Raw genomic sequence first — 13756 nt, 5'->3', positions numbered from 1 at the left:
CTCTTTCTAGAAGCATTTCAAAAAACAATAAAACCTCAGAACTCTCTTCTGCCACCTCTGTGCTTTGCCCTCCACCCCAAGTTAATATTTTCCGTAAAATCTTTTCCCTACACTGGAATGTAAGTGCATGGCCACAGCCATGGATGCAGATATTGCCCTACCTTCTGTTCCACCCTCAGGAACTGGGCCAGCTCCTCAGCAGTGAGATGATCCTTCTTGTCACTGTAGCTCAGGAGCAGCAGGTAGAGATCCCGACGCAAGGACATCATCTTGTAAAACACTGAGAATTCTTCAAAGTTCAGGGTTCCTTGGTTCTCATCTGTGTCTGCTTCCTGAGAGGTAACGACACTTAGGTAAGCATGCTCAGCACAGGAGAAATCAGGGAATTAAACACAGCAGGACTCGTGCACACCAACAGAAATGTAGTAAATTCTTGTCTAAAAGACTGTTCAGACACAAATCCTAACAGACTAAAATAACTGCAAAATTATATCATCATCTCTGGGGTTTTTGGTGAAAATGGTTACTAAACTAAAGCCACAGATTCCCTATGAAATTTTAATTTCCTTCTTTAATTTCATATTTATTTCCCCCAGAAAGAGGTTCACCCTGGGCTTTAGTCTGATCTCTTGCCCTCCTGTATGCCCTGCAGTTATCCTGGATTAAAACACAGCAAGAGGCATAACAATATCACCCAAGGCTTCCCCAACAACAGTCTGATATCTTAAAACATTCAGGACAATAGCAGAGTCTTAAATGCACATTATTTCATCTGCAGCACTCTCAGCCCCAGCAGCACTCTGCAGAGGGGACAGCCCTGCAGCAGCACTGAGACTCCACACCAAAACATACACCCAGCATCTCCAGGCTTGATTTGCTCTTTCTCCTCAGAGGTAGGAAGAGAAGAAAACAGACTTAGCACACACTAATACAAGCTTTTTTCCTGTGAATATCTGCCTAAGAGGATTGCTCTGGATTTTCAAAACAAGGAATATATTCTGGAGAACGGCTGGCAGGCACTGTGTGGGTCTCCATGCAAAAAGGAGCTGCAGACTCCTGTCCCAGCAGGTCAGCTGAGAGGAAAGGAACTCTCAGCTAAATGGTGTTGAATGGGATTTTTAATCATTTTAGATCTATGGCATACCTTAAATGACATTTATAATCTGTGGGAATGAGTACAACCCAAATTAATCTCTGCAACACCACCCCAGCAGTTTCCAGGTCTTTGGGAGTAGCTCCAGACTCCAAAGATGTATATCTAATGGGGATTTTAAGCCATAGAAGATTCTTCAACTTTCCCATGGTTTACAGCAAAACAGCTTTGAGCTGGTGCTGGTTTAGAAAAGTGAAGATGACTTTTTTTGCTCTCCATTATATCCTTGGCTTATATTTCTTTCCTACAGTAAACACAAGGACTGGTGGAAAATGGGAGCTGTTTTCAGACAACAGAGGTAAAAAACTGATTCTAAATCAAATCTGAATGGCTAAATATGAGGAAGTTGCTAAAGAAAATCTAATTACTTGTATAAAGCCAGTTTCTATTAAATAATTTTCCATAAAGGACATAAAAATGTTTTAGTAGCAACAGAGTAACTTCATTGTCCATCAACGTCAGCATTGAACAATTCAGTTCAAAGAATTGAAAGAGAATTGAAACAGAATTCAGAATTCACAGAATTCAGTTCCAGAGCTGAAACCAGCAGTGCAGCAGAAAGAGCAACGCTGGTAACTTTTCTGTGTGCTTCATGGCATTTAAACAATGCTCTGAAGTCTCTTTGACTACAAAAGGGTAGGACATAGAAGAAGCCTGTGAGGTGCTGTGGTTTCAGCCCCAGGCTCAGAGCCTGCTCTGATGTGCCCAGAAAAGGATGCCAAGCAGCCCTGGTGGCCGGCACACACCTGGAACATCTGGCGGACCTTCCTGCGGGGCAGGCTGACGTTCAGCTTGTGCATCAGCTGGTGGATCTCCTCGATGGTCAGCAGCCCGTCCCCGTTCTTGTCAGCCTCCTCGAAGGTCTGCTTCACCCAGCTGCCAGCGGGTCAAGGACAGGCACAGGGACCTCCCCACGGACAAGGTGGGCAGGGCAGCTCAGGAAAGAGCCCTCTTTGTCCCTGCCCTTGCTACAGCTCAGACAAATGCTTAAAAGCAGAGCTGGTTTGTGATTATTCACAGCCCAGTTCACAACACCAGCCCCTCTGCACTCCCCTTTCTGATGCTGGTTCCTCCTCTGAGAACGTGCTCCAAAGTTTTTAAATATTGCTGGGCTCACTCTGGGATCTTCTTCCACCTGTCCCTTCATTCTATCTGAACTTCATTTCCCAGGCAGCACCTTTCACCCCTCCTTACACAAATATCCCTCAGCACTGCTGCTAAGTTCCTGCAGTAGCTGGGAGTGGGACAGGGCCATTCTGTGTGCAGCCTCCCAGCTGCCACGCTGGATAAAACAAACAGGACTTGCAGGGATGTTTCAGCAGGAGAGAAGATACAGCAGACAGGAGCAGCTCAGAAAAGTCATGGTTAAATATAGCAAGCTGAGGACAGGTGCAACAGAGCATGCAATACAACCCCAATGGACCTGTGCCTGCTGTGATCAGAATCAAACACGGGAGATATAAATTAAAAATACCTGAAATATGTGTATTCTCCAGGAGTACCATTAGAGATTTCCATGAGGCAGAAGAACAGACAGGTTACAATTTTAATTAAGATGGCCTTGGGGTTTGGTTTTTGGGGAAAGAGTGTTCTTTGTGTATAACATTTTAGTCATCACTGTTGTGAAAAAAAAACTGTTGTGGAGAAAAAGGCACAAGAAGAAAATATTCAGAGGACACGAGGTTCACTCTGGCTACTGGGCTACAACAAAAATTTAAGGAGCTTTAAGGATTTGTGCTCCTGACAAACAATGGAGGTTAGGAAGGACACAGGCATCTGACTTACACAAGAGCAACAGAGGTAGCCAAGAGTTCCTGAGATACTGAGATAACTAGAAATAACTGGTCTGCCCCTTCACAAAGGAATTCATTAACAAAATGCAAGCCCTGACTCCCCTGCAGTCTGAGCCAGTCCCCAAGGCACAGCCCATGGTTTATCCCACAACGAGTGCCCAGTGCCCGTGTCAAACCCATTGCTCAGGTTTCCACTGCAATCAGTGGAGGGGTTTGATCCCTTAAGGGGAGGAGAAAGGGCAGGCAGTGCTGAAGTGACTGGGAAGCAAGGCAGGGATGTGAGCAGGAGGATCCTGCTCCCCAAAGGATACTGGTCGTGCGTTCTCTGGCGCTTGGCGAGCGAGTCCTCGTCGCTGATCCCGGCCAGCAGGTACTTGAGCCCCGTGACCCAGGTGCGAGCCTCCTCGGGGTTGGACGTGATCAGGTCCAGGCTCTCCAGGTGGCTGCCGTGGTAAATGGAGAAGCAGCAGCTGGGCTCGAAGCTGCCCTCGGCGTGGCGGTGGAAGATCTCGGACTGCCGGCCCTCGCTGACTTTGTAAATGGAGTCGATGACGACTGGGGGAAGGAAACCAAAGGACACGCTGGGACAGCCAGCCAGCCTCTTCCTGCTTCCCATAGTCCCGAGTTATTCGGGCTCAGAGGCTTTAAATTTCATTAATGTTACATCTTCACACCCCAAAACCCTGCTGGACTGAAGGTTTCCCTCCATGGCTGTGCCGGCTGCCCCGGAGGCTCTGAGCGCTCCCCAGAACATCACAGGGCTGAGGCTCCAGAAAGGGAGCAGGGCAGACAGACACCCATGCCTCCCATCAGCCCACGAGCCCCTGTGCAGCTCTGTAAGTCACATTATAAAGCTGAACTGCCCCAGAAACGAGAAGAAATATGAGGAGTTTACTTTTTGCCTTTTCGCTCTTGCGGGAGGGCCTCCATCGGATGCAGCTCCTGTGCTCGTCCAGGTAGAAGAGACGGACCAGCCCCTTGGTTCCACTCTTCAGCTTCACCATCTGCGTGCCAGACTGCATCACACTCATGCATCTCTCAACTGTGGGGCAGAGCAGAACAAATTCCACTGAGCAGCCACCTCAGCCACCACTGACATGACTAACAGGCTGCCCAGAATCTGCCTGGCACACACCAGCTCCGAGCTGGAGCTCCAGTGACAGAAAGTGGGCAGTGCTGGGGGACCATTCCTTCTTCCCTGCCACCTTCTCCACACAGGAAAATGGAGCAGCTCATCTATCTGAACACCCTCACGACAACATTTAGGCAAAGAAAACTTTTATCTGTGTTGAAGGAAAATATTTTATAGTTGTTTCATGCTCATCTTATTTACATTTTTTCTATTACTACACAAAGTGCTGTAATTTTAAATGCCAGCACTCCATGCACTTGGAGTGGTGAGATCCTCATTCAAACCCTGCACTCCTCTGGGCTCAGGAGGCCTGGAGTTTGTCCCTCATGCTGTGACACTGGCAGAGCTGCTCACAGAATGGCACAGACACATTCACACCCTCTCCATGCTGCCACCAACCTCCCAACACACAATGGGATAATTTCCTTTCATCCACCCATCCCATCTGAATGATAAGGCTTTTTTCCTCCTCTGTGTTTTGACTAAAATAAACCCATTTCTTCCATTTCATCTCACATCCTCCCTCCTGCAGCCTTCCAAACACAAGGCTCAAGATAACGTTTCCTCTTGATCTCAGTATATAACCATGCTCTTAAATTACCTTCTGCTTTTATCCATTCACAGCCTCTCCTCACTTGGTATCACTCCAAATTCATCTCCCTGGGTGATTTGTTTACACTCTGGCTGGCTCCCAAACAAACTCTCTGGGTCTGTCTCTATTTCTTATCACCCTTCCTCTCTCCAGCACTTCTCTCTGCAGTGCTCCTCAGTGTCACAGCAAAGACCAAGCCACAGTCCCACTCCTCTGCCAGAGCTGGGGTTTATTTATTCTCCCAGCAGCTCTGACACACTCACAGGCAGGCAGAACAGCATCTAAACATTGGGCAGAGCAGGGCTGAACAGCCCTTGGGGCTGGAATATCCTGCCCTGGCTTCCTCACTGACCAGGAGCTGGCAGGGCAAACCCATGGAATAAAGCCCATCAGGAGCCTTTTTCCTGAGTTCCCTTTCTTGGGGAAAGGAGGGGACTGTGGCTGAGCTGAACAGAACCACACTCTCCTGAAAGCCTCCTGTGAGTGCAGTAAATGTGTCCTCCACTATGTCCATAAATAATGGCACCCCTGGATCAGCACACACCGAATGAAGGTGAGTTTGGAAGGGCTTTAAGACAAACCACAAATGGGACATAAATCAAGCCAGCAGGAGATGCTAGACTATATCCACATGTTGGCTGGGGCAGCATTAACTTGGGTCTATCTGAAGATGCACAAAGTACCAGGAAGACAAACATTTACACCACAAGGGATGGAAAGCTCAGAACCTGAGAGAAGAAAGATGAACTGAAGCAAAAATAGACTCTAGAAGTCCCTGTGAACATCCACTCATGGATGCCCTTTCTTGGCAGACCCAGCCTTTCCCTGTGGAGCTGAGTTTAGATCAGGTTTGCCTCTGATTCCTACCAAGACAAACACGACTTGTCCCAGCACAGAAATGAGTGTGGACACACAGACGTGCCCTGCTCCACCAGCCTGCCACACACACCACAGCACCTTTTGATCTCACTAATAGAGAGATCACTTCCAGCAGGGCTTTAGCTCAGCAAGAGGTTTAGCAGCAAGCTACTCAACTCAGAAAATCTGCTTCTTTGCACCTAAGACTAGCAGTGACTGGTGAAAGTCTTACAAAAATAACTAATTCTCAAGTAAGTCTCTCTATTAGCACCAGCTCAGTTGTCAGAGAAAAAATCCCAGCCCAGTTTCACTAAGATGCTCTTGAGGACAGCCAGCAAAAGGCAGAAGGGAGAAGACCAGACCACATTTATTCAATACAAGAAAAGCAGAGAATGGGCCACAGTCAGGTAACTGCAGCCAACAGAACTGTGGGGAAAATAAAAACCACAAAAGGCAATCCAGTTCCTTCCTCATCATTTCAATTGCTTAAACATTCCTACATCAGGTTTGGAATTGTTATGGGTGCAGTCACATCCATGCTTCAGGCACACTTCAGTTACAGGGAACAGATTTTAAAACACTTTCTTTCACAAAGTGGAAGAAACCCAGTCCTTGCCCAACATCTCAACAGCCTCCAACTCCCAAATCCCACCTGCAGGAGCTCCAGCCCCAGGGAGCACCATCTTTGCTGCTTGCACTTTCCCAATTGCAGGGAAATACCATGGGAATTGAAGCATTTAAAGAATGGTAAACGTGTAAGAGAGTTCAGGCATCATTCCTGCTGTGCAGGTGTTAATAACAAAAGCTCCACGTTCAAGAAGGGACAGGGGTAATGGAAATGCCACAGCAATCAGGAGCCCACTGCATCTCAGCTCTGCAAACCATTTCCAAAACACCCCATCCTCCCCTTCGGGCTATTTAGAAAATAGAAGCACGCAAATAAAAAAGGTCTTTTTCAGATCTATTCTCAGCATGCTAATGCCGGTCCCTTGGCAGACACCACAAATTTGCATCTGAATGGGGAAGGTACCAGCAGGGCAGGGCAGGGTAAAGCTCCAGAAGAGCAGTTCAGGAAGGATTTCACCGAGGAATAGGGAAGCTGCTTCCAGAAAAACATCTAATCCTGTAGATAAACCAGGAATGCAGAGCAAATGAAGCAGCTCCTCAATGCAGACACAGTTTAAAATTTACGGAAGCAAGACATGATTCCCATTAAAAGATGTTCTTCTAACACAAGGACTAGCTGTGCATTTTTTGCTCAAAGTCTGAAAATGAATTGAGTTAAACTAGAACACAATGTAATTTATGTTACAAGAGCAAAGAAAATTAATCTGGAATTTTAAATAAAAATTTGTGCTCATGCAATGTATAAGGAAGGTATCCTTGCCAGGGCAGGGGGTTGGAACTGGGTGGTCTTTAAGGTCCCTTCCAACCCAAACCTTTCCATGATTCTATGATATTTGAAGCTTTCATTTAAAATTAAAAACCCCTGATAACTACATTCACTTCTGTTTGCAGAGTTATGCAAACTTGACAGCCTAAAATCATCCCAACAGACACCCTGGAGTTTAACAGGATTTAATAATGAAACACCCGTCTACTTTTCTTCCTCCCACAATAACCCTTTGAAGCAAGAGAGCCCTGAATTCAAATAACATTTTTAATTTAGCTCAGCCATGAGAATCACTCCTAACACAAGCCTCTCCTTGGGCAGGAGCTGCTTCTGCACCCGAGGGTAGAGCAGGTACAAACCCACCCGTGCCAGCTCGGCCTTCCCTGGCATGGCCACGCTGCCAGCACGTGGCAGGGCTGTGGGGCCCGGGGTGTGCCAGGGTGTCCCAGGGTGTCCCATGGAGCCCTAGGATGTCCCCAGGGTGTCCCTGAGCCCCAGAGTGTGCCAGGGTGTCCCAGGGTGTCCCTGAGCCCCGGGGTGTGCCAGGGTGTCCCAGGGTAGTCCCATGGAGCCCTAGGATGTCCCCAGGGTGTTCCATGGAGCCCCGGGGTGTGCCAGGGTGTCCTAGGGTGTCCCATGGACCCCCAGGATGTCCCCAGGGTGTTCCATGGAGCCCTGGGGTGTGCCAGGGTGTCTCCAGGGTGTCTCTGAGCCCCGGGGTGTCCCATGGAGCCCTAGGGTGTCCCAGGGTGTCCTTGAGCCCCGGGATGTCTCAGGGTGTCCCCGGGGTGTCCCAGAGTGTCCCATGGACCCCCAGGATGTCCCCAGGGTGTTCCATGGAGCCCCGGGGTGTGCCAGGGTGTTCCCAGGGTGTCCCTGAGCCCCGGGGTGCCAGGCAGCTCCGTGGGTGCCCCTGCCCACGCCGCTCTGGCTGCCCACTGAGCTGGCACTGCTGGGCATCTCCAGCAGCACCAATCCCCCAGACCAGCCCTGCCCTCCCCGTGCCAGAAGGAAATTATTTAGGGAAGCAAGACATTACACTGAGCAGCATCTTCCAGCAAACAGAAGAGCATTTTGCTGTATGGTGCACATCCCTGCAGAGAAACAAACACCCTCTCCCATCAAACCTGCTCTCTGAGGTTACAGAAATATCTTGGCTATTTTTTGCTACTTTACTTTGGGGTTTAGTTATTCAAGAAAACACTGTTACCTTTGCATTAGCAGCACAATTCTACTGCCAAGAGTCTACAGCAAAAGGTTACACCACTGTTGTGAGATAGATAATTTTACTTTAAAGCCAAATATAAAAACAAATTTCCCATTGCTGTCCACAAACAGTATTTTTATTTTCCTGTATGTTAAGAAATTAATATTTCAAAGTGCAACCAAATGACAAAAGGTCTGGTCTCATCTTGCTTTTATGGACTTATTATTACAGCCATCTGACAAAACAAAAAGATTAAATAAGTATAAAGAGCATTACCAAACACTGAGAAGTTTAATTATGAAAGAGGATATAAACTGGGTTTCTAAATGATAGGCATTAACTGAATTAAGCCAACATTAAGCTTGAAGAGATAAAAGGAACCCATAAAATGCAGGAGTTACTTTTCTAACTGCAGCAGCAGCTCTCCTCCCCTGCATTCAGTATTTTGGGGCTTCCTGTGTATTTTGAAGGGTTGTGAAGCCCTGGCACAGCTGCCCAGGGCAGTGGTGGGGTCACGGTCCCCGAAACGTGTGAAAAACGAGGGGATGTGGCTGTTGAGGAGCCAGGAAAGGGCTGAACACCGTGGTGGGGCTGGGCTGATGGTTGGACTCCATGGTCTGAAAGGTCCTTCCCAAAAAGCCCCAGCCCTGCGTGGGGACCAGCACAAAACTGCACTGTCCTGTCAGCAGTGAAAACACTCTGGATGCAGCCCAGCCCCAGAGCAAAGGCCAGAACCCCTCTGGGGGAGCCCAGGGCTTCCCTCTGCCTGCCCTGCCAGGTCAGGAACCCCTGGACAGAGCCCCAGAGACCCTGGTGTGATCTCTGCCCATGGAAAAGAGTTTTCAATCTTACAGGATCAATTACCAGCTCTGAGGGTTTGATATCAGTAACAATTAAGTGTGGCACGGGTGCAAAAGTAAAATTTTAGGATTCTAGATGAGGGGTCCAAAGGGGACAAGCTGGAGGAAATTGGGTGTGCCTTGTCCTTTTTCTCCTTCTTCATGCCCTCCATGTCTCACTGTGGTGTTGGCATTTTTCTGTTGGTTCAGGCTGGGGACACACTGTCCAACGTAGGTGACAGATATTGGCACGTTCTTGTAAATCCAGCCCAGGGAGTTTCTGGTATTGAATGTTTGTCACATCCCACTGAGGGCAGAGCCCCACACGCTGCCCTGCAGGACAGAGCTGGGCAGGGCAGCAGAACATGTGAGAGATAAACAGAATAAACAACCTGGAAACCAGCACAGACCAATTATGGCTTCTGCTTTGGCAGGGGGCTGACAGACAGAGACTTTCTACAATCTGGGAATCGTCAATAGCTCAGATTCCGACACCCCTCCAGTTCTCAGCTTCTGCACTCCCCCTGTCCTGCATCACTCCCTCACCCTGAGCACTCATCTGCCCTTCCAGTAGTGCCATCAAACAGCATTTTCTACCCAGGTCTGCCCCCCGAGAGCACATTTGCCCTAAATCCCAGAGAACAGCACTGATGCCATCAGGGTGTCACATCACACCAGAGACTCGGGGGGCACCAGGGCAGCTGCAGGTCTGGGGCACCCCAGGCACCCGGGTTTGGTTTCAGTAGCCACAGCTCATATGTTCTGCCAGAGTTTAATTTGCTCCCCAGCAGCTCTCCTAGCCTCACAGAATTCCACATTAAGCTTCTCACAGGGGTTTAGTGGTGATCTCTGGGAAGGCCATGCACATGAGATGGACAATCAATCCCTCACTCTGCTTTCCTTGAGAAACCCTCGAGGAAGCCACACAGCACCAGCAGAGACACCAGAGGCTGGAAAGGGCACGGGCAATTCATCTCAGCCTGGAGATACAGAGAATCAAAGCAAGTAACCAACCACAAGCTGAGGCTGCTCAAAACAACCGAATGGCATCTAATCAAAGGAATCCCTAACTCTGGGAAGCAGCTCGTGCTTGTAAAGCCACCAAATAATATGCAAACAAGAAAGGAGTGAAGCTTAAGAGCAAAATCATTCACTATCCAGGACAGAGAAATAACCCCAAGCACAAAAATCTATCAGCATGTCCCAGCTCTTTGTAGGAATGGGAACTGTTTGGTGGTGTCTTTTTTTCTTAAAAAACCCCAAAACAAATGCAAAAGCTTGTGAGCAGCAGCTCCCAGAAGTCCAATCTGAGTAACAAGTGTTTCACAGTAACTGCTCTCTCAGCCTCCCCTACTGACACTGCGGGCTCAGAGCTTCCAGCATGACCAATAACTCATCTTATTTTCACATTACAAGTGAAAGGTCTCTGCTCTTCACCTTCTCAAGCTGACCCTTGACCACCTTTAGTTATCCTTGCCATGGAAGAACCCAGAGCTCCTTCCCAGAATGAGGCCCCCTCCTCTTTTGCTCTTAGACACCAGAAAGGAACCAGAAGCGTCCAAACAAAAGCTTGGTACTACAGCACCGTCCAAAAAGAGCCTGAGTGATCCTTAATGACAAGCTTTGCTCCCTCACTGAGACTTCACAGAGCACTGTGCAGTGCAGGAACGTCCTGCCAGGCCAGTGCCCCTTCACAGGGGCTGTGAACAATGCATGTTTTCCACCCCTGCCCAAGGACCCCTCCTTCTGCCAGCTCAGCAAACTTCCACTTATTATCTCCCAGCAATTAGCCCAGGTTTCATCCTTTCTTCAGGAACAACTCCACCAGAGCTGCCCATTGTGAGAGCCCTGGTGCCACCGCTGGCTGAGGACTGTGAGTTTTCCATCAGGACTAGGGAATTCATCCTTTGTCAACACTGAAAAGCACAATCGTTTAAGCACAGCCATGGCCAAGTGCCAAAGCACATTGTCACACCAGTGGGGTGAACAAGGAGCACAGATTTATTAAGCAAACACAGTTAAGTTTGCACATCCTAATCCTCTTTCTTCCCCGAGGATCCCTCAGCAGGGAGGGCACAGCAGTTGGTTACGACACTACAGAAAGGGGGAAAAACAGGAGGTGGGAAGGAATGGAGGAGCAGGAGGATGAGGAGGAGAGTTTCTGCTGCTCCTGCCAAGGGGAGGATGAGCACACAGGTGTTGGTGTCACTGTGCCAGACTGGGGGTGGCTTTCAGGACAAGCACTCTCCCTCGGTGTGATGACACAGAGCACCAGGCACCATGCCAGGATGTGTGCCTGTGTGCCCAGAGGAGAGCCCAGGCTCCCCAGGCCAGGGAAGCTCTGCTCAGGGGGGCAGTGCCTCCCTCACTGCAGCTGAGCCACCTCTGCAGTGCCAGGGGCTCCTCCCAGCTGGCACGGAGCAGTCTGAGCCTCCCAGGAGCCGTGCCTCTGGATGCTGAGGTGCACAACAGTGAACCACCAGCTCCTTGGCTGACAGAATCCCATATCTGCCCTGGAAAAAAATCAATAAGGACATAAAGAAGGATTATACACCAGCAAACCAGACCTTCTGTTTGAACACAGCCTCCCTGTGTTTGATGCCACAAATACAATTCCCACCACAGCATACTGGGCTAGGGCAGACTCCCTCATTCACCACACTGTATGTCACACCTTCCACTTCACCAATTTAACAAAAAATAGGAAAAACCCCCAGCACCTTCCTAGAGCTTGCTCCTGTGCCCACACAGGGATGCACAGAGGATGATCTGTCCCAGGCTCAGTTCTGGTGTCTGCAGGCTGCTCAGCAAGCAGCCACGTGTGGCAGCACCTCAGCCCTGTCCAGCCTGGGCAGGGGGGTGCCCAGCTGGCACTGTGCTGTGCTGCTGGCACTGTGCTGTGCTGCTGGCACTGCGCTGGGCTGGCAGGGCACAGCTGGAAGGGGAGCCAGCCCCCAGGAGCTGGGCCAGGCTGGAGGGAGCACTGCTTCCCTCCAGGATGCCCAACCAAGCCACACCTGGGGCTAGGGACTGGGAAGAGGGGAGAAAAGCAGAAGAGAACGGAAAGTGAAGTTAATTAGCCTTTAAAAGTAACGAATGGAGGCTGCAGCGCAACAGATGATATGAACTAATTTATTCATCCTCCTCTGAAATAGTCATTTTGCTAAAGAAACATGTTTATCTATTCTATTTTAAATTACCTCGGTGCAAGTCACCGACAGTGAGTCATCTGTGGGCAAACAATGAACTGCCAGTCTCAAACACCAGAGTGATTTTATCACTGAAAATGATGCTCCTCTGTGCATCCGAGTTCCAGGCTGATCAATGTTTCTCTTGGTAACGGGAATACCTGCTAGATGTCTGACCTGCCACGGCCCAGCTCCAGCTCCCTGCCCTGCAGCCAGCTCTGCTGGCACTCCAGGGAAAGCCAGCCTGGGCTGCTCACTGCTCCCACCTCAGCCACTGCTCCCACCTCAGCTCCCCGAGGCAGCAGCTGCTGAGGGAAGAGGAAAGCAGCACACACACACAGCCCTTGCAGCAAGCTCCGTGCTGGACAGAGCCAGGAAGGTTTCTGCTCCCTGCCCCTGGTGTCCCCGGGCTGCTGTGTGCCACCTCTGCCCCCAGTGTGCCACTGGGGCAGCTCAGGCTCCAGCAAAGCACTGAAGGGGTGACCTCAACAATTGTAATCTGTGCCCCAGGGTTTTGGAGAGACAGCAGCTCTTCAGCAAACAGCAAGGTTACCCCTAGCACCGTAAGAGTGTTCTGGGGATTTGTTGAAATGAGTGGATTTCATTCACAAGCACCAACACCACTCACACTAAGTAGTTAGCAAGCACATAACCTAGTTACTGCTGGCCAGCCACATCCTCTGCAGAGCTGATGAGACACTGCCCCTGGAGCCAGCAGCACCCAGCACCCCTGAACCCTCCGCAGGCCATGGCAGGGACTTTGTGGTGCCCTGCTGTGGCACTGGGGTCAGGCAGCACTGGGCAACCTCCTCAGGATGTGCCAAACCATCTGGAGCCTTTCCACCTGCCGAGCTGCCACGTGCATGTGCCAACTCCTTGGGAGTGCATTTAATGCCGAGACAGGTTTAAGCTGTTATTGGAATGAAACCTGTGGACGACCAAGTTCTTCCCAGGACACTGATGCCTTCCATATCCACTCAGAGCAGTTTGCTGTTCCAGGTTAATTCCCTTCCATATCAGGACCCCAGAGCCTACACTCAGTGCCTGGCCAGCTGCAGGCACAGGAGCCCCAAAGCAGCACTAATAAGGACATCAAACAGGGCACTGCCATCATCTCTGGTACAGAGGGGAGCCTGGCCATGACCCCACCTCTGAGCAGCCAAACCTCAGTGCCAGGGACAGCCAGGGACAGGGGGGAACAGGGGGAACAGGGGGGACAGCCAGGGACAGCCAGGGACAGCCAAAAACAGCCAGGGACAGCCAAAACCAGCCAGGGACAGACAAGGGGACAGTAGGGACAGCCAGGGACAGCCAGGGAAAGCCATAAACAGCCAGGGACAGCAGGGACAGCCAAAACCAGCCAGGGACAGCCAGGGACAGCAGGGACAGCCAAAACCAGCCAGAGACAGCCAGGGACAGCCAAAACCAGCCAGGGACAGACAAGGGGACAGCAGGGACAGCCAGGGACAGCCAGGGACAGCCATAAACAGCCAGGGACAGCCAAAACCAGCCAGAGACAGCCAAAACCAGCCAGAGACAGCCAGGGACAGCCAAAACCAGCCAGGGACAGCCAAAACCAGCCAGAGACAGCCAGGGACAGC

General features: G+C 50.1%; 1 protein-coding gene across 8 annotated transcripts in view; it reads right to left on the bottom strand.

The window, feature by feature from the left end:
• Nucleotides 1–13756, bottom strand: part of PLCH1 (phospholipase C eta 1) — a 57770-nt gene that overhangs the window by 22708 nt on the left and 21306 nt on the right. For all 8 annotated transcript variants that reach the window (XM_085588074.1, XM_085588079.1, XM_085588077.1 and 5 more), the window contains 4 exons: nt 3842–3988; nt 3258–3501; nt 1900–2029; nt 162–332 (listed from right to left, as the gene is read on the bottom strand). In XM_085588074.1, the coding sequence (XP_085444200.1) occupies nt 162–332; nt 1900–2029; nt 3258–3501; nt 3842–3988 (692 nt within the window). The remainder of the gene's footprint in view (nt 1–161; nt 333–1899; nt 2030–3257; nt 3502–3841; nt 3989–13756) is intronic.

The sequence above is a fragment of the Lonchura striata genome, chromosome 9 (genome assembly GCF_050655825.1).
Source record: "Lonchura striata isolate lonStrDom1 chromosome 9, ASM5065582v1, whole genome shotgun sequence".
NCBI lineage: Eukaryota > Metazoa > Chordata > Aves > Passeriformes > Estrildidae > Lonchura > Lonchura striata.
The sequence above is the reverse complement of the archived record's forward strand: the minus strand, read 5'-3'. Positions and strand labels throughout refer to the sequence as shown.